At 38.4% G+C, this 18,905-nt stretch overlaps 1 protein-coding gene across 2 annotated transcripts in view; it reads left to right on the plus strand.

Moving 5' to 3' along the window:
* The window catches only part of LOC134630749 (protein unc-13 homolog C), a 110,439-nt gene that overhangs the window by 82,764 nt on the left and 8,770 nt on the right, over window positions 1-18,905 (plus strand). For both annotated transcript variants that reach the window (XM_063478368.1, XM_063478360.1), the window contains 9 exons: window positions 1,956-2,052; window positions 3,202-3,345; window positions 3,589-3,666; window positions 5,215-5,292; window positions 9,073-9,161; window positions 9,518-9,655; window positions 10,531-10,654; window positions 11,138-11,197; window positions 13,090-13,170. In XM_063478368.1, the coding sequence (XP_063334438.1) occupies window positions 1,956-2,052; window positions 3,202-3,345; window positions 3,589-3,666; window positions 5,215-5,292; window positions 9,073-9,161; window positions 9,518-9,655; window positions 10,531-10,654; window positions 11,138-11,197; window positions 13,090-13,170 (889 nt within the window). The remainder of the gene's footprint in view (window positions 1-1,955; window positions 2,053-3,201; window positions 3,346-3,588; window positions 3,667-5,214; window positions 5,293-9,072; window positions 9,162-9,517; window positions 9,656-10,530; window positions 10,655-11,137; window positions 11,198-13,089; window positions 13,171-18,905) is intronic.

Here is an 18,905-nt window from a genome sequence, read left to right on the forward strand (position 1 = left end):
ACACACACACACACACACACATACACACACACACACACACACATGTGTTACTGTATGAGCAAAAGTTTGTGCATGAACTGTTAGTTAAAATTATGGCAAAGATAAAACTAATACAGGCTAATTTAGCAGTAAATGAAAGTCATAATCAGCTTTTGTCAAAACGGTTTAGAGAGCTGTTGATTCAGCTGTAATAATTCCCAATTATATAAATGAGGATCAAATAAATAACAGAACAGCTTCTGTGCATTAACACAGATTCACTGCAGGAAATCTGCATCAAGTTAGGTGGAAGGTGATTTTGTATCAGAGCGCTGGTCTTCAATGGTAGTGCTAGTGACGTTAAAGGAGCATGAGTGGGAATGACATCACACCTACACGAGCTGTGCGGACATGGAACCCACACCATGAAGCTCCCAGAGCACAGTTTTTGTACTGTTGCTAATGCCAGAGGAGGTTTGGATGAGCACTGGAGATTGCACTCTGCACCCCAGTATTCAGTAACCCCCCTTTGTAACTTCATGTGGTCTGCCGCTTTGTTAAGTTGCCATGGTTCCTGAATGCTACCAGTTTGTAATAATACCACTTTAAGTTGAATATGTAATCTCTAGCACTATCTCTTTTACAAAATTACTTGTTGCAGCAATGGCATGCTATTACGTGTTTTAATCTGCATTACAGGGTAATGCTCATATTCACTGAGCTCTTTAGAACAAACCATTATTTTGAAAATATTTGCATGACTAAGTGCTTGAATTTATATACCCAAGGCAGTGGGACTAAACATGCAAAGATTAAGAGGTGCAGACCCATACTTTTGACAATAGAGCTTAATTTATTTGTTTTGTCCAAATTATATCATGTGGTAGTCATATCTGCCATTAGGCATTACAAAGCTTTATTAGATAATAAGTTTTCAGTGTTAAAATTAAATGGGTAAATATCACTCACCTTCAGCTGTATTGTCACAGAAGATATTTCACTTGAACAGTCTATCTTTGAAACTTTGAATTTTTAAATGTAATTTAAAACCATTGTTATACATGCAGCCGTTTCTGGTTAAGAAAGAATACTCTTTTGATGAGGAGAAAGAATTTAAAGCACTTAGAAGCATTTTAAAATTTCAAAGAATGCTTTGTTCTGCTTTTTGTGTATTACCTATCTATTGTGTACACGTAACACGCATAATCATGTGAAGAAAAACACGGATAGCTGCGATATAGAAACATGTGCTGGATGCAAGAAACGCGCTGCCCTCTCTCATGCAGCCAGTTTATCAGAATAATGACTCACCCTCCCTGTCTGCACAACTGTCACTCAAACACCATCAACAGCAAGATTGATTCTTCTAGAGGCATACACATCATACATACAAACACACGCGTGCCCACACACACACACACACACACACAGACACACACTCAAACGCACACATACACGAGTCTTTCACTTCCATCTCCCTGTCTGTCTTCCCTTTCTCTGTCACCCCACCCACCTTATTTATTGGCTTTACTTCATGTGGCAGATGCCCTTAGCCAGAGTACACTGCAATTTTGGGGGAACATCCGCTGCTCTGAGGACAGACTCAGGCACAATATTAAACACGGAAATGGCAAAGTGAAACAGACAGAACAGCATTATTATTCCGCTAACAAATGTACTTCTTTACCAGACTCATTTGTTCCGGCCTGTCCTCCTCTGTCCTCTGTCTGAACCTCGCAGTCTAATCTGTCCACAAACTGAAATTTGATTTCAAAACCTTCGTGAATGACAACCTTGGTCAATACCACGAACAAAATCTGCCAACTTTTGAGTGCACTACAATCATTTTCAATTGATTCCCCCATGTTTATATATGAAAATCCCTTGCCCTCTGCGTCTGAATAACTTCTGTATAATACAAAGAAACCCCAAACTACAGTTTGATCCTTTAATGAAAAAAGGCTTTTTTGTTTTAGGTGGTTTGAGCCATTTGTCATTCAGTGGCTTGATGAAAATGAAGATGTTGCTATGGATTTCCTCAATGGAGCGCTGGAAAGGGACAAGAAAGATGGAGTGAGTACAGCATTGAATTAGTTCTTAATATATAACTTTTATATTAACTCACCAAAGCCACTTGCATGTTTATTCACAAGGACGGCCTGTTTAGCCTGAATTTACCTCTTGAGTAGGATATGAGAGGATAAAAGGAATTTCACACAGTCCAAACAGCCCTCGCTCTAAGACATGATTGGAATATTAATAAAATTTCAATTAAAAATTGATATGAACAGGAAACAAAACATGATTTTCAGGGCAAAGAAAGGCACTGAATGATCTTAGAGAATAATGAAAGGAAATGGGAAAAAGCTTCAGAAAACAACTGCAGTATACTGAGGTCTGTACGCTTGTTTGTTAATGTTTATCAGAGTAAAAAGATATATATTTCATCTCATGCATTTAACCAGATAAACACCTACAAATGCTACTATCAACATCACAGTATATTGTTTGCTAAAGTTCACATTTTCTGATATTTCAAACTGCATAGTGAAAGTGTTCTTTATTTAAACCTGCCCAAGTGGAAAACTTAAAAAGGGTAGATTCCCAGGTTTTAAATGTCAAGCTCAGTTTATGCACAGCCTTTGAAAACAGTATTTCAGTGTCTTCTGTGATTTTTTTACAAGCTTTTTGAAGTCAGAAGCATATTCCTCTGTTATCTACTCATGGTGTCTATGACTGAGATATTTTTAACAGAAACACTATGTTACAGATTATGTAGAAACTGCAGTATTTTTGGATGCAGGCCCATTTAAGCTCTATGCCTCCTACTCCCCATCAGCGTCCATACTCCTCAATCAAGTGTAAAGTGTACTTTATTTTGGCAGTTTACTCATTATTCGTTGGAAACAGTTACATTTTAAATTCATGAAATATCGTAATCACCTAAAATGTATTGATTGTAGTTCATGTATATACTGAATAACCACAGAAATTGATATGGTCTTTTGAAAGCATTTCAGATAGTTATGTGGCATGTTATTAGTGCATCCCAGTCATTAGTATACATCATCAGTACCTTCACTCAGTAAATACATTTTTAATTATCTGTCTTTTTAAGATACAAATGTCAGGCAATTATGAAGGTGCCTAAAGGTCTTAAGGTCTGACATTTTTTCTTTCTCTTTCCCTTCCATGTTTCCTTGTCTGAACATGTCTCAACAGTTCCAGCAAACCTCAGAGCATGCCCTCTTTTCCTGTTCTGTGGTGGATGTGTTCACTCAGCTAAACCAGAGTTTTGAGATTATCAAGAAGCTGGAATGCCCAAACCCACAGGCTCTGGCTCACTTCATGTGCCGCTTTGCGAAGGTCAGGCTCTTTGGAAAGGCCCCCCTAGTGAACCCTGAATACTATTGCTGGGAGTAATAACTCACTGTTAAATAGTTTCCCATTGATGCAAGCAGACTCTTTGGTGTATTTATTGTGTTTAATATGATCTAGCTATGAGGCTTTAACTGTTTAGGATTTTTCAGTGACTTCTGGACATACAGCAATGCAAGTAGAGCAGCAGTCATTAATTAGAAAACTGTCTCTCTCTCTCAATCCCTGCAGACTATAAACAAAGTTCTTCTGCAATATGCTGCAATCATATCCAAGGACTTTCCTTTGTATTTGAATAAGGAGAATGTGGTAAGTGCCCACTCAAAGCCTGCAAATGCTAATTGGAAAGGTTATGTTGAGTTTCTTTGTGCAAGTGCAAATATGGCAAGTCAGAAGAAAGTGTTTCTATGATTACTGTCTCTAGCAGCAGTTGGCATGGAGACTATGTAAAAAATGTTTGCAATAACAGCGCAGTCTCTTCTACGTAGAGCCCTGCCCTGTCTTCCTTAATGCACTTAACAAAGTGTCTTTATTAACCGGGATGCAATTATTCATGTCACAGCCCAGAGCTGATGGGGAAAAGTCATTGGTATTTTCTGAGCTCTCTGTCCATTGTTTAATGTGACGGATGACTAAACACAGAGCCTTGTGAGTGGCCTAATTATCCACAGTGGTCTTTGAAGTTGAAGTGAGCGATAACACACAGTTTCCGAGCAGAGGAGGCAGATGTTTCTTTACAGTGCTGACAGGCTCATTACAACTGTCCCAGAGAAAACATGAAATGTCCCTTCCCTAGACAGAATTAAATAGACAATTGATGAAAAGAATGAAGTTACATAGTTCCAGAAATTTAACCTAATCTAATCTCTAATTTATTAGAACTCATATATTATACAGTACACAATATTTTTTTTTACCAGGGATGTACCCTATGTTTGTCTTTGCTTTTGTCAGACTTTCTAGTTTTACATATGAACATTGTGCATTCAGAATAACACATTAGTTTTAGTTTTGTGTGATTTTTTTGTGTTATTCTATTTATTTGCCCTTTCTTACATTTAAATTGCACCATAGATCCGGTGCATATGTCAGTAAATCAAGTATTTTATGTTACATTTTTCTCAGACTAAAATTATGCAGCTGTGGAAAATAATCATATGTGGTTTTAGAATATGTCATATGCTCATAAATCTTATAAAAAGAAACCCATTATGTTTTGCCACAGACACACTTTTGGCTGCATTAGGGATTGAAAGACAGTAATCACCCCTCTTCTGTGGGCCACATAATTATCATTTTAGTACTTTCTATTACAAGTATCATAATTGTAGTTTGTTGAGTTCATGTCTTTTTTTGTTTTTATGTTTGTTTGCTTTGTTTTGAGTGTATACAAACTGTGACTGTCTGAGTTACTCTTGGTCTCCATAAAGAGCGCTGTGATTAATGTCTGTCATCTGTTAAACTTCTTGTGGAGCAGAGAATCGATAACGCTGCCACCTGACACATTCGGTGTAGATATTTCTCTCTTTGTTGTGTTGCGTACGGATTGCATTTCCCCCGGTTGACTGCTGATGTCATTCAGAAACGTTGCCAGTTTGTGTAGATGATGTGTCAGGAAATCAAAAGTAGATTTTACAGTGAGTGCCCCTGTGATTTTTCTGACATTATGCATTGTGTTTTTAGTTAAATGTTAATCCAGCAAACTGTTACATTACTATGTCAGTATCTGGGAACCATTAAATTTGATGTGCTAGTTTTTTTGCAGGATTTAAACTTTAAAGATATTTTTAGACACATTAGATGTTACATTGTGTTTTACAAAACAGTGTAGTCACATTCATTCTCATCCTTTTACAGCCCTGCATCATTCTCAACAACATTCAGCAGCTTCGTGTCCAGCTGGAGAAGATGTTTGAGTCCATGGGTGGCAAGCAGGTGTGCACTTACATAACTATCTATATGCTATTTATGTGCGATGTCTGTGTCTGTTTTGAGGCAATTCACTTTCAATTTCAATAAGACTTGTAACCCTCAATCTATTCATATATATCAATCATTACAATTAAATACTCCCTTAATCTGTTATCTTCCAGGAAGGGGAAATCACAAGGTTAGCTAAAAAACGGCATCGCCAGGATTTAGTATCTTGTTAAAGTGTCTTCAGCACAGGTGGTGCCAGCTAATTTGAAAGTTTAAACCTCCCTTCTCGAATCAGCAGTCTGCTGCTGTAAAATATATATGGTGTGATTATGTAAATGATCATTTCAGATGATATCCATATGAAGTGGAAGTGAATTGACCCCATTATAATGTTAACCTCAGTTCAGACAGCTAACAGATTTATCTGACATGTAGATCACCCCTCCGACTACCACCTCTGCTACTGTTCGTACCTTCTTTGTATTCCATCTATATTTCCCCACCTCTAATCTCCCCTGTGTATAATATGTGTTGACTTAACATTTTTCGTATTGACTTAAACCCCAAAAATCTCCGTGTTGTGCCTGAAACACGGGTGAATATTTTCCCTGTCAACTTGTCATTCAAACGTGAGAAGCAGCTGCCACTTATTCCTATGACTTACCTGCATGTTTCTTTGTAGTTTCTAACACCTGTCTTGCCTTGCGTTTTGTCTTCTGTCGTTGTGTCTTCTGTTTTCCTCCCATTTCTTTTTTGTGCTCTCTCTCTCTGTCTCCAGGAGGAGGGGGTTGTGTCCTTCTGTAAGGTGTGTGTAGTAGGATTTGTCAGCACCCCTTTTCACCATTTACCAAATAATACCAAAAAAAAAGCACACCCCCTTCCCCCGTTCCACCCCTCACGCTTGTACGCTTCTCACCCCACCCCACCCCCTCAGCCCCTCCAGCAGCATGTGCCACAGAGCATACGGAATCTGAATTACCCATCACCCCTCTGGACAGGCTGCTCAGGCTCACCATCCCCTACTCTCTGGGGAAAGTGGCTCAAACCACCTGATCCCATCTTTATTTTTAGCGTGTTTTTTTTTTTTGGGTCTGTCTGCCACTTTTCTATCCGTGTCAAATTTAGAAGTGTGATATCTATTTTAGTTCACTGCTCCCCTTTTTACTCCGATGCAAAGAGCAGAGTCAGGGGCTCACTAAGTTGTTGGCTGTGGTTTTGATCTTCTCTTTCCATCCCCCAAGCTGCAGCCACAAAATGCTTTAGACAGGATTTTTCAGACTGTGTTTAATGAGCTTCTCAAACACTTACATCTCTCCAGCTGTGCCCTTAGCAGAGGTGCTGCTATGGCCTAAATATTTGCAGATCTACACTCGGATCTCTCCATTATTATCTGAAGAATAGTGACAAGAGAAGTCGTAACTTCCTTTCAAAAACTGTGAACAACTACTGGTAATAGATGATCAGGCATATCTTTTAAGCATGTCTCAAGTAATTTATCTGGCTAATTATAAAGCCAAAGTCTATTTCAGGTGAAAGTGTCCTATTAGTTTCCTCTCTCCTCTATTTATAACAGAGGAGTTCCGTTTTAGAAATTAACTCCCAGAGAACCAGTGTAATTACCAAGAGCTGTTATCATAACAGAGATTAACAATAATCTCTTACAGTGCCCATTTATGGACTCATCATGGACTGATCTCCCCAGATTAGTATTAGTACTTATTTGGGGTATTTCGCTCAACTTAGAAATGGCATTTTATTAAGCCTTTATTTACTTGGCATTGTTAGTCATTATGGACAAACTGTGCCCTGGACTAACAACCTGCCAGTGAGTAGATATTGCATTGTTGAAACAGGCAAGGGGAAGCAGAGCTGGACTCCAGTTGATAGGCTGTCAGCCAGGGGAGAGTAGTACACTCAGGAAGACTCTGGATGCCACTCAGTGTCAAGTGAAACCAGCTGCCATGGAGAAACCAGGTGCTCCGTGATTTCCAGACATTTTGTTTCCCTCCTCTGAAGATTAATTGACAACATTAAAAATGCACTGGCTACTTAGACTACGTGTGTAAGAAATCCTAAACTTCATCAGCAGTTTCTTCAAATGAGAATGCAGTAGTATCTATCAATTGTACCCATATTCATTTCTAGACATCGTATCCAGGAAAATGCACCACATCTTTAAATTGGCATTTCAATCTGCAAAAAAATGCAACCGGTGACTTTTACCAAGTCACAGGTTTTAAATGAAGGCCTTGCTGTCAGGACTGCAGGTAGACATTCGATTGCAGGATCAGGAATAACACATTAGTCAGAGTAGACTTTTCTTTCCACTTGGGAGGTGACAGTTGCCTTGGTTTCTCTAACAGTGTTGGGATTTTTTTTTTCTTTTTTTGCCAGCACCCCTATCCAGACATATTGTTCAATTTCAGGGACTGCCAGCCTAGAAATTGGAGCCCCGATCTGAAACTTTTCCCAGGAGAAAGCAAAATAAAAAAAATACCTAGTTTTTTTTTTACTTATTTATTTTGCTATCACATGAAAAGACGTTAATCACGTTACGCATGGTGGAAAAAAAAATTACACGTCAAATCTTTATGGGCACAGACTACTTTTTGTCAGCATGATCCATCAATTCCATTGAGGTGACAACAGCCTTAATGTTTGTGCATGTGAATACACAGATGTAAAATCTATTTCGATCAATCCACAAATAGAGGCGTGTCTCCTCCACAGCCATAAAAGGTTTAGTTTACTCATCTGCTTCCCAGCTGAGCTATCTGCCACTAGAATGTGAGAGATGAGCGGCTCCATGGCTAAGCTTATCGGGTATAATGTGACAATCTGTCATGCATGTGGTGCCGTGCCTTACCTCAAACATCCATCTCAGCACTAAGCCTGAACAACATCAAAAACACCAACATTTGTACATTTGTACAGAGCCTCACAAACACTGAGACAAGCAGATGCAGTCATACATGTAGTTACTGGCACGCAGCATAGCACGAGTGTCTGTCTATGTATTTTATGAAAATATGTCCAAAACATTACATAAATGCAAACATGAACATGCGCATACATTCATCACATGCGCATGCATAAATATGGCCAACAAATGCATGCGTACAGTAAATGTTGTGGGGAAAAAAAGTGTTGATGTCTTTTGCATCGGCTGGCTTTGGAAGCTATTCATTGTAAGGTTGTCATCTGTCACCATATAGATATGTGGGATATAGATATCAATCAAAACACACCCACATTTCAATAAATAAAGCTTTCACTCTCAAATAAATCTTGCACCTGTTTATTGCAACAAACATAAAAAGGTTTTTTCTCCCTAAAACTGAAAAATGTCAGTCAGACGTCTTGAGAATCAGAACATCTGTATGTATAAATGCCCAAATGCTTAAATCCCAGAGATGTAGCAGGGTCCCAGCATCTTCTCTCTTCTGTAACATGTGTAATAGTGCACAAAAATGTTCTCCATTGAGAGACCACTCGCTCGCTGCTTCTTTGCTGACACCATGTCTCATGACTCGGCAGTTATCGTTACAGTGCTCGGAGGTGAGCTGTCCATTGGTATTCAGAGCGCTGCTTGCCACAGATGGCAGGCAGAATGAGTAGGAGGCCACCAGCAAGGCAGGTTACCACTCCTCTGTGCCTGCCCCCATCCCCCCAGCACCCCCACCCTAGAAGAGGCATCCTCCAGAGATACCAAGTTCTAGTCAGTGTGTGTTTAGTGTATGGTGTGTAATTATGCCATAACTGTTTTTTTGTTTTTGTTTTTTTTTTTACTGACAGCTGGATGCAGAGGCCAGTGATCTGCTAAAGGAGCTGCAAAATAAACTCAACACAGTGCTGGATGAGCTCAGCGGAGTGTTTGGCTCCAGGTGAGCACTGGTGTTACTCAAAATGTGCGCATGGGGTATTTTTCAAATGGTTAATGACTTCATTCATGTCTTGTTCTGTCAAAGAAATTGAACTATATGGCTGCTTAGTTATTGACAGACATTTGCTCAGAATGTAATTGGCTCACGCTCTTGCTGTGCACCATGCTTTGTGAGCACAGCAAGTTCCTTAACATTTCCAAATGAACAAATGTCACCCCGGCTCTTAACACCTTTTCAGTCATATAATAGGAACAGCGAGAGTGAGCTAGCACCAATTCAAAATGGTTAATTTTTACTGCTGCAGCGTAAAAAAAAGAAGAAAAAGATTCAAAGGATTTCTGCTTTCCATCACACAGTTTTAAGCCTGTGATTGAGGACTGTGTGAAGCAGATGAACCAGGAGCTGGTTCAGATGAAAGGTCCAGTCAAAGGAAGTAATGCTGCCATGGATGCAGAGACTGTCCTCCGGCCTCTTATGGACCTTCTGGACAAAAAGTGGGTATCTACTGAATACAAGGTAGAAGAATTGTGTAACGCAATTTTGTCTTTTTGTTTACAATACTTGCACCTGCCAACCTCTCCAGCAAATGTCATTAATCCAAGTATAGAACTACAAAAGCAATCCAACCAGTGAGCTCTAGATCACACTTGCTTAAACACAGCATTTGCAAGTTAAGCAGAAAAATATAGCACACACATTAACATACTGAAAGTTATTGTTTGGTGTTATTCGTTTGGCCAGTTCAGCACATTGTTAGAGAACATTGCATTTTTCTTTAGTATCATTTAAGTCCTTGAGCTGCCTTTTTCAGACAGTGTTGTGTCCTAAGACTAAGATTAAGGGAAAAATAGACCCTTGATTGTAAAGAAATCCGTTCTCCTTAATGCTGATCATTTGTTTGATCATTTCATTTCTGGTTGGGACCACTTTGATACTAGGAAAAATGGGTATAATACGCAGGAGACACATTATCGGTCACTGCCTACTAATTTAACCTAAGGACTGTATTTATTTCTTGGAGGGTTTTTACGCTGTGTTCTGATATGGTTAGCTGAGCCCTGGGAATCGTTCTCAATCTTTTGTCAAATCAACATTGAGGCCAGTGGGGTATTACAGGGAATCCTCTTAATGATATGGAAATACAAAATCCTTTCTCATGTCTCTTAGACCCTGCTTGCACAATAGGGTGAGATTAAATCATAAAGCTGCTGCATTTATTCTTTGAATCCCAGCTGTTTTTTTCCTTTTTTCTTTATTTAATCATTATATTTGTGAAGACATTAGTAGGAGTCTTCAGCCATGTTTGTTTAGTTTTGAGGCAGGGCTGTAAGTTTTGACCTGACACATGACCTCCTTTCCTGTTTTGCAGTTTAATGTTATTTGCCAAGATTTGTGAGAAGACAGTGCTGAAACGAGTCCTCAAAGAGCTTTGGAAGATTGTGCTGAACACAATCGAGAGAACAATTGTTCTGCCTCCGCTGAGTGACCAGAGTGTGAGTATTGTGTGAGATTTCCCTTCTCTCTTACCTCTTTCAGCTCTTCACTTGGCCTCCACCTCCCTCCTCTTGTGCACCTGTCTCTCTCTCTCTTCCTCCATCTGTTCAGCTCTCTCCTGCCCCCTCGTAGCACACAAATCACTGTACAGAAGATGAAGCACGGCAACATGACATCTCTAAATCTTTATGCACGTGGAACTTTTGCGAGAGCTTGGTTAATATTTTTCATCTTAGGAATATCTCATTAAGCCCATTTTTTATTGTCACCCAAACCAGGCAAATCTTAAAGTCATCATGTCAAACAGTGTTTGAGATGTCTCCCAATGCCACTTTAGAAATCCAATTTCAGCAACAATAAGTTATCCCTTCATTCTGTTTAGCTTGATCACCTGATAATCTTTTAACAATTTCTGCTGCATTTTTCAAAAATATATTTTCATACGATGTGTCATGATGGAACCGTATCCGCTTTTCCAACAGCAAGGAGCTCAGATGATCTTCAGTGCTGCCAAGGACTTGGGACAGCTATCCAAACTGAAGGTAATTTATGAATGAGCTTATAAATATCACAACACAGAAACTCTGTTTGGTCTGAGTCCTATATTGTCTAATTCCAAAAGGGACTTAAATTAAAGATGGATTGTTCTTATATTTGCAAAATATGTTTGTGGTCATGGCTTATGTAATATATATTACGCAAATCAAAAGAAATAATCTCACCACACAGCTGAACATGATCAACATTTTATACATGCAAGCTTCCAGAAATATAAAAAGAACAAAACCTTGTAAGATAATTCTTCTTTGGCATCATAAAATACAGCTCGGAGCTACATAACTGGGCAGGTGTCTAATTGCTGATGTGACTGGAGGATGTCTAATCCCACGAGCTCCATTTAGTGAGGCATTTGGATAGATCAGTGGCTGTGCTGTGGTTTCACTAACAACTAGGGTGTGACAATACCTCTGAGAGGTATTTTAGCTCTGAGTCACACAGAAGTTGCAAATGTAATGTGTGTTTCCCTGCTGAATTTTAAGCAAATTCATGTTTGTGTTGTGTGTGGGATTCCGTCAGATGTCCTTTGAGGCAACATCTGGGTACTGATCATCTGAACACAGATGGGCGTTTTTCTTTTTCTGTCTTTCTCCCAAAGTATTAAAGTGCTTCATCATCCTCTTGTTATTTGTGATTATGACTGATAATCTCCAGCTCTTTTACTTTTATCATAAAATGTAGGCTTCATTTTCTGATGTCATTTTTTTTATTCTTAGTTCTGTTCTTTCCTGTTAATATATTCCTACACAATCTAACATCCAAAGTAAATCCCTGACTAATTGCTATTGCAGTGCTGTGACTTTTGAACTATGGAATTTTTTTAGATTCGCTGGAACAGTTGAAGAACACTTTGGTTGATTGACAGTTTGCTTGAAAAATGTAATGCAGTGTGCAGGACCACTTTGACGTCTATGTCCTATGACCTCTGTAAATCCCGTGCTCAGCTCTACACAGCACTTATCTTTTTCAGCAAATATTTGACAACAAACAGCTTGTAGTGTGTTCCCAGCTTACTACATGGATTTCTATTTGGAATACTCAATTGCGAGAGTAAATAAATACATTATTACAGTAATATAATATAATAATAAATGGCAAAAAAGTCTATCTAAACATACACAGTTTCTCCATCAGAACGTGATATCTTCCTCCATGCAACCGCCAGTGTTTTGGGGGCACACCATGGCTTTGTTTTTCTCTGGATGGAGAAAGTGCTGGAACAGACACAATGCAAATGAGGGTGACCCAGTGCAATTTTGGCATCAAAACCAAAGAACATCTTAGCACTGATGCAGATTAAACTATTTCCTCTCACAGTGGCTCTGTTTAAAGACTTTTGGTTGATTAAATCTGTACCATATGATGATTGCAGCTGAATACACACATCTTTCATCTCAAGATTGGGATGTGCATTTTCAAAGTAAACCACCATCGGCATGCACCTGACAGTGTGATTATGTTGATTAAATAGTTAAATCTCATCTAATATGAAACTTTTGCAGAAATTCAGAGTTTTGTGTGCTTCTGTACACACGAGCTGTACACACCTGAGAAATAAGGCAGTGCCAGAAGTTATTTACAGCAATCAATTCACGGGTCAAGAAAGCTCCAATTAGAATTGACAAAAACATTTTTCATGATTAAAATAGATTTTTTTGTGTGTTGGTGTGAGACAGCGAGGCTTAAATTTATCACACACAGTTTAAATGACTTGCACTGGTTCTTGTTTGTAAGCAGTAAATGCTCTATATCATGAGCACTATGGCTCACTTAAGGTCATAACCATTTTGCTTGAGATATGTCTTAAAATTCAAAGTTCCCAAATGTGACTTCTGATGTTATTTGCTTACTGCAGTGTTTTACTCTCTCTCTCTAGGAGCATGTCATCCGAGAAGAAGCCAGAAGTCTGACACCACGCCAGTGCGCAGCCATGGACCTTGTGCTTCCCACCATCAAGGTGAGCTTTTTCTTGTTTGTTTATTATACAGTTGGCAGTACTGGCTAAACTTGACCTTTAAAATGAAAAGCAGGTGTGCATAGCATAGCAGAGATATGCAAATGATTTAAACATGCATATTCTAGGAGTGCATGTGGAATTCTGTTACTCGTGTCATGCTTTGGACATTTTAGTCTTAAGAGCTATAGTCTCTGCTTGCACCTATGTTTACACTGTAAATGGATTTACTAAAGGTTACCAATTATGTTTGATTTTTTTCCACATCATATATACTGATATTAAATATGGTCAAAATGTAAAAATAATAAAGTACATGAATGAAATAGTAATTCAAATTGCTGTAGGTGTATGAACTCAGACACCTAGCCATGCAGTCTTTACAAACATAAAGGCCAGAAAAGAATGGGTCATTCTACAGAGCTCACTGAACTCAAGTGTAGTACTGTAACAGGATACCACTGCAACAACAAGTAGGTTCGTGAAATTTATTCTCTCCTCGATATTTCACCATCAACTGAAAGTCGTGTTATTGTAAAGTGGAAGCATTTAGGAATCAGAGTAACTCAGCCACAAAGTAAAAGACCACATAAAGAGAGCGGGTTGCTAAGTGCTGAGGCTAGTGCGTAAAAGTTTCCAGCACTCTGCTGACTCAATAACTGCAGTGTTCCAAACCTCTTCTAGCATTAGCATCAGTATAAAAATTGTGCACCAGGTGATTCATGGCAGGGTTTTCTATGGCTGAGTTGCTACAGTGGTGTGAAAAAGTGTTTGCCCCCTTTCTGATTTCCTAGTGTTTTGCATATTTGTCATACTTACATGTTTCAGATCATCAAACAATTTGTTTATATTAGACAAAGATAACCCACGTAAATACAGATTGCAGATTTTAAATGATGATTTCATTGATTAAGGGAAAAAGGATATCCAAACCTACCTGGTTCTGTGTGAAAAATGTATTGGCTGTCTTGTTAAATCATGAATTAACTGTGATTAACCACTTTTTTTGGAAAGTTTGGTTCAGTTTTACTAAACACAGTCAGGCCTGATTACTGGCAGACCTGTTGAATTACGAAATTACTTAAATAGAACCTGAGTGACAAAGTGAAGCAGACTAAGAGGTCTCAAAAGCAACACAACATCCTACAATCTAAAGCAGGGGTAGGCAACTCCAGGCCTCGAGTGCCGATGTCCTGCAGGTTTTAGATGTGCCCTTGATCCAACACAGCTGATTCAAATTGCTAAATGACCTCTTCAACATGTCTTGAAGTTCTCCAGAGGCCTGGTAATGAACTAATCATTTGATTCAGGTGTGTTGACCCAGGTGAGATCTAAAACCTGCAGGGCACCGGCACTCGAGGCTGGTGTTGCCTACCCCTGATCTAAAGAAACACAAGAGAAACAAAGTCACTGTCAAAGTCACATTCTGTGGATTGACGAGAGAAAATCTGAACTTTTATGAAGGTTTGATTCCTGTTACATCTGGCATATAATTGACACAGCATTTCAAAAAAGGACCAGAATACCAACAGTAAAATATGGTGGTGGTAGTGTAATAGGGTGGGACTTAATAAAATAATAAATAACATAAAAAAAATTATTTAGCAGTTTTAAAAAAAACTGAAATACTGGTCACGAGTTGTAATATTTGCTCCAAAGCGATGCTCTTTGGCTCAACCAGGAGCTTGTTAGTATTTCTTGTTTGCTTGTTAATGTTAATATTGATGAAGTGAAACTACAAGAGTATGGTGCACAACTTAAAACTAAAAATAAATTTCATCTTAAAAATACCTCTGACACTTCCCAAGCCCATAGAAAAAGAAGAAAAAACAGCAGCATTTTACTTTTCTGCCATTTGACAGTTTTTGTAAAAGGATACAAAATGATACCAAGTCCGAGTTCTTCAGGCACAAGAGGAGAGTTATGGCAAGGTGCCACTATGGAAACACGACTCCATAAGGTGTAGAAAAAAACTAATTGATTTTGCTGTCACCAAGGAAACTACCTGGAGGTTTAAATCAATCATGTCACCGAAATTCTTTCATCAGTATTCCAATGAGAGCAGTCGATTAACACAGTTAGAGTTGGTAGAAATTTAGAAATTCTGTTTAAATGGCTACCTGAATCATACAGTCTAAAAAAAAGAACAACCCAAAAACCCATCAAAAATAGATACACTAAAATTTAAAAAAATATGCTGTTCATCAGTAACTATAAATATATAGAACTCCAACGGCAGGCTATATAAGCTGCTTTTTCACTGCAGGAATGTAAGGCAGACATATGCTGACAGGAGAGACACTCTAGAAACCTCTTTCAGGCTTTCTAAAATACAGTATTATACTGTATGTTTGTTCTCATCAACATTATGAAGAATTCTGAACTTTTTAATGGTGGCACTCAGCTGATCTTTGTCTTGCTTCACATAAGCAGGTGGTATTCCAATAATGCACTTATTGAAAACTGCTTTTCAAAGGGTTTCCTCCGGGCAGGTTACTACAGTTAGAATATGCAGCAACTTACAATGACTCACTAGTTACTACAGTGGAGAACAGTCTACACTTTATTAAAGCCAAACTTATATAAAGACAAGAAAAACCCTGAAAAAATTTCTTCTTGGACTGAAAAGTTAAATCCTATGCAACATTTTTATTTATTTAAATGCTTATTTATTTAAACACTTAAATATAATATTTCATCCAAGCTGAACTTCAAACCTGTAAAAATTAATGGGCAGGATAATGCACTGGCCTAAGCAGACCTTACCTGACAACAATGTTCCCTCTAATTTTTCACGTGTCTGAGCGAACACACAAACTCCCTGAGCGATCCCTTGGACCACTGTGAGCGACATCAGACGTGTGCAATGTGGTCACGCCAGCATTGAATCCATCCAAGTTACATGGTTTATTAAGATAATCAAATTACAGCATTTACATTTATGTTAGACTACTTTTAATTAACTGCTTTAGCCCACTTACAATGAAAATGTAAAAAAAAAATCTTGTTCATAACCTGTGTAGTATGTTAACACTATTGGAAGTAAAAATAACTTGAACTCCAATTTTGAAAACACAACTTTCTTTCTTTTTAAAAAAAGCTCTGACTTGCATTATGAGTCTGTGGTCTGGGAGAGAGTCTGTAGCTCTCTGTCTGCAAAATACAGTATATAATGACCAATGCTGGGCAATTAATTATATAGTTCTTTAAAAAAGTAACTCAGTTTGGCAAACAACAAAGTTTTTTTGCAGCTATTTTTTTTTAAATGCAGCCAAGGCGTTTTTAAATAAACATTTCAAACTATTTACAGAACAATCAGCTGTTCTGCATCAAATCTGATGCCACACAAATTATTTGTGCCACTCCAAAAAATAATTTCTGTCCACTATTAGATAAAGTAGAACAGCAGCCTGATACCTGCAGGCCTGACAACAGCAGATGTATCACTCCTGTAACACCTGTAACATTCAGCAGTCGTCTCATTGTTCTGACACACACAACAAAACTGTTGACTACACTACACACTAACTACACAAGATTTGCGCTAAACTTCTCAAATCACTCACATCTCAAAGCACCGCCATCACTCCTAAAACTTCTCCCAGTTTTGTAACAACTAGATGTCACGTTGCCATATCATTTTTTGATTGGTCGACATGGTACTTTTTTGGACGAATAGGAAAGGTGGGTGGAGTTTGTTTTTGCTCACAGGCTTTCGAGCCTTTTTCCTTCTAAAACGCCGTTTTACCGTTTCTTCCCGCAGTAAATATAAACAACGATAGTATTCAGGAAGAAAACCAAACATTGCATATATTTTTATCATAACTCTGGTTTTACGTGGCCTATCAAAACAATTTAAAAACTGGTATAAAGTCCACACTTTTTCCGTAATTGTTCCGTCTGTCCTGCTCACATCTCCAATGGTTGTACACGTTTCATTAACGTGGCTTCACTCCACATCAGCCACGCCGCTTTGGTCGCTAAAACACCGGTGTCGGCACATAAGTACGCTGTCATAGCCTGTCAACAACGTTGATTAGCTGCGTATATACGAATGTAAATCGCATCATTGGCTGGACTATGGGATAAGGTGGAATCGTTCTAATCCCATACGGGAGCAGCCAGTCACTTACTGACTAACACTGCAAAACAGAATTGTTAAAGTATTGATTTTAATTTCAAATCAGGTTAGATTTTTTTTTTGTGCGCAACACAGATTTTCTGTGCGCAGAGACCATGCCAGCAGTGCGCAATTGCGCACGTGCGCAGCTTAGAGGGAACATTGCCTGACAAAGTAGCACACTTAACAGAGCCCCAGTAATGTATTATTTATCCTTTCTTTGAACTCTGGCCTTGTCTGATTGTATGAGAAAGATATCTGAGAGTTCCTCGGTAAAATGTATATTTGATATAGTTAATAAGATAATATGTAGGCATTTATTGAAGTGCATTTCAGGATAGAACCCAGTTTTTGAACAACAAACATAGATATTAGGAGAAAAAACTGATAATAAGATTCTTTATGGAGGCCATTTTATTTGTCTTTCTTGTTATCAGATGTTAGTATTACCAGAAAATAAAATGTTAGTAATCACTTACTTGCTCAGGTAAATGTGCTAAAGACTAATCAGCAGAAGACTACAGCCTCACATCATTAACTACCAAATGCAAACCCCTGCTAAGCCTCGAAGATAGAGAAAATAAATGAAGAAGAAAAACGAAATCAAATATATGAGGCAAAATATAAGGAACAGGAGGAAAGTAATAGGGTAACAAAAAGAAAGTACGGATGTTGTAAAGGTGGCCGGTGATTTTACTGGAGGCAGGGTGATATCTTGAGCATGCAGGTTGGTTTGGGTCTTTTTGCCAGAGGGAATGCAGCACTGCAGCCCAGCAGTAACACTGCAGGCATTTTTCAGGATGAGGCAACACTCTTATAGATCAGTACAGCTTATTCTGTGAGTCTTAGTGCTGTGACGGTGATTGGAATGAGGAGGTGATATTTTTTTATTTGAATAAATTGTTTCAAATGTTCTGACCTAAAATGAGACAAATCTCCAAGGCACAAAATACAGACATTCTGAACATCTTCCTGTGTTATATGGTGGGAAATTGTGAATAGATACAACTCTTATTGTACCACTGTTTGTTTAAGCCAATTCAATTGTAGTTGGATGTGTTTTTTTTTAAATAACTATAGATGTTAATCTCTGGGAATTTTATGTATATTTACTGTTTCCTGGGCATTTTATGGATAGAATATGTGCCGTTTCTCTTTCTTTCTCTTAAAACTCCACTGATGACTCAACCTCTGCACGCCAGATTATGTATAATTCACAAGAAGCACATGTCGGTCAAACTTTATGACTAATAAATCATTGGTGAGGCAGACAACAGCGCCTCCCCATGTGTCGAGTCACTGCCAAGTACTGACCTGACACCAGTCTGAAAATATTTACCGGCACTTTCTCTATTGGGGTGTCAAGCTTTGTCTGATGAAGACAATGTGGTTCAGATGTCACTTTGCAGCTGTGTATACCTTATCTCTGTCTACTGCATTTTCTGTCCAGTGTATTTATTGACATGAGATAAGGGTGCACCAACTTTTTAACTTGGATCATGACAACAGAAACTCCACAAACAACACAAGCGCCCTTAACAATAGCTCTTTTGTCTGTGTAATGATCATGTGTTGTAGAAGAAAGCTAGCTGAACAGATAAGCACAAAAAAGCAGTCC

The sequence above is a fragment of the Pelmatolapia mariae genome, linkage group LG1 (genome assembly GCF_036321145.2).
Source record: "Pelmatolapia mariae isolate MD_Pm_ZW linkage group LG1, Pm_UMD_F_2, whole genome shotgun sequence".
Taxonomy (NCBI): Eukaryota; Metazoa; Chordata; class Actinopteri; order Cichliformes; family Cichlidae; genus Pelmatolapia; species Pelmatolapia mariae.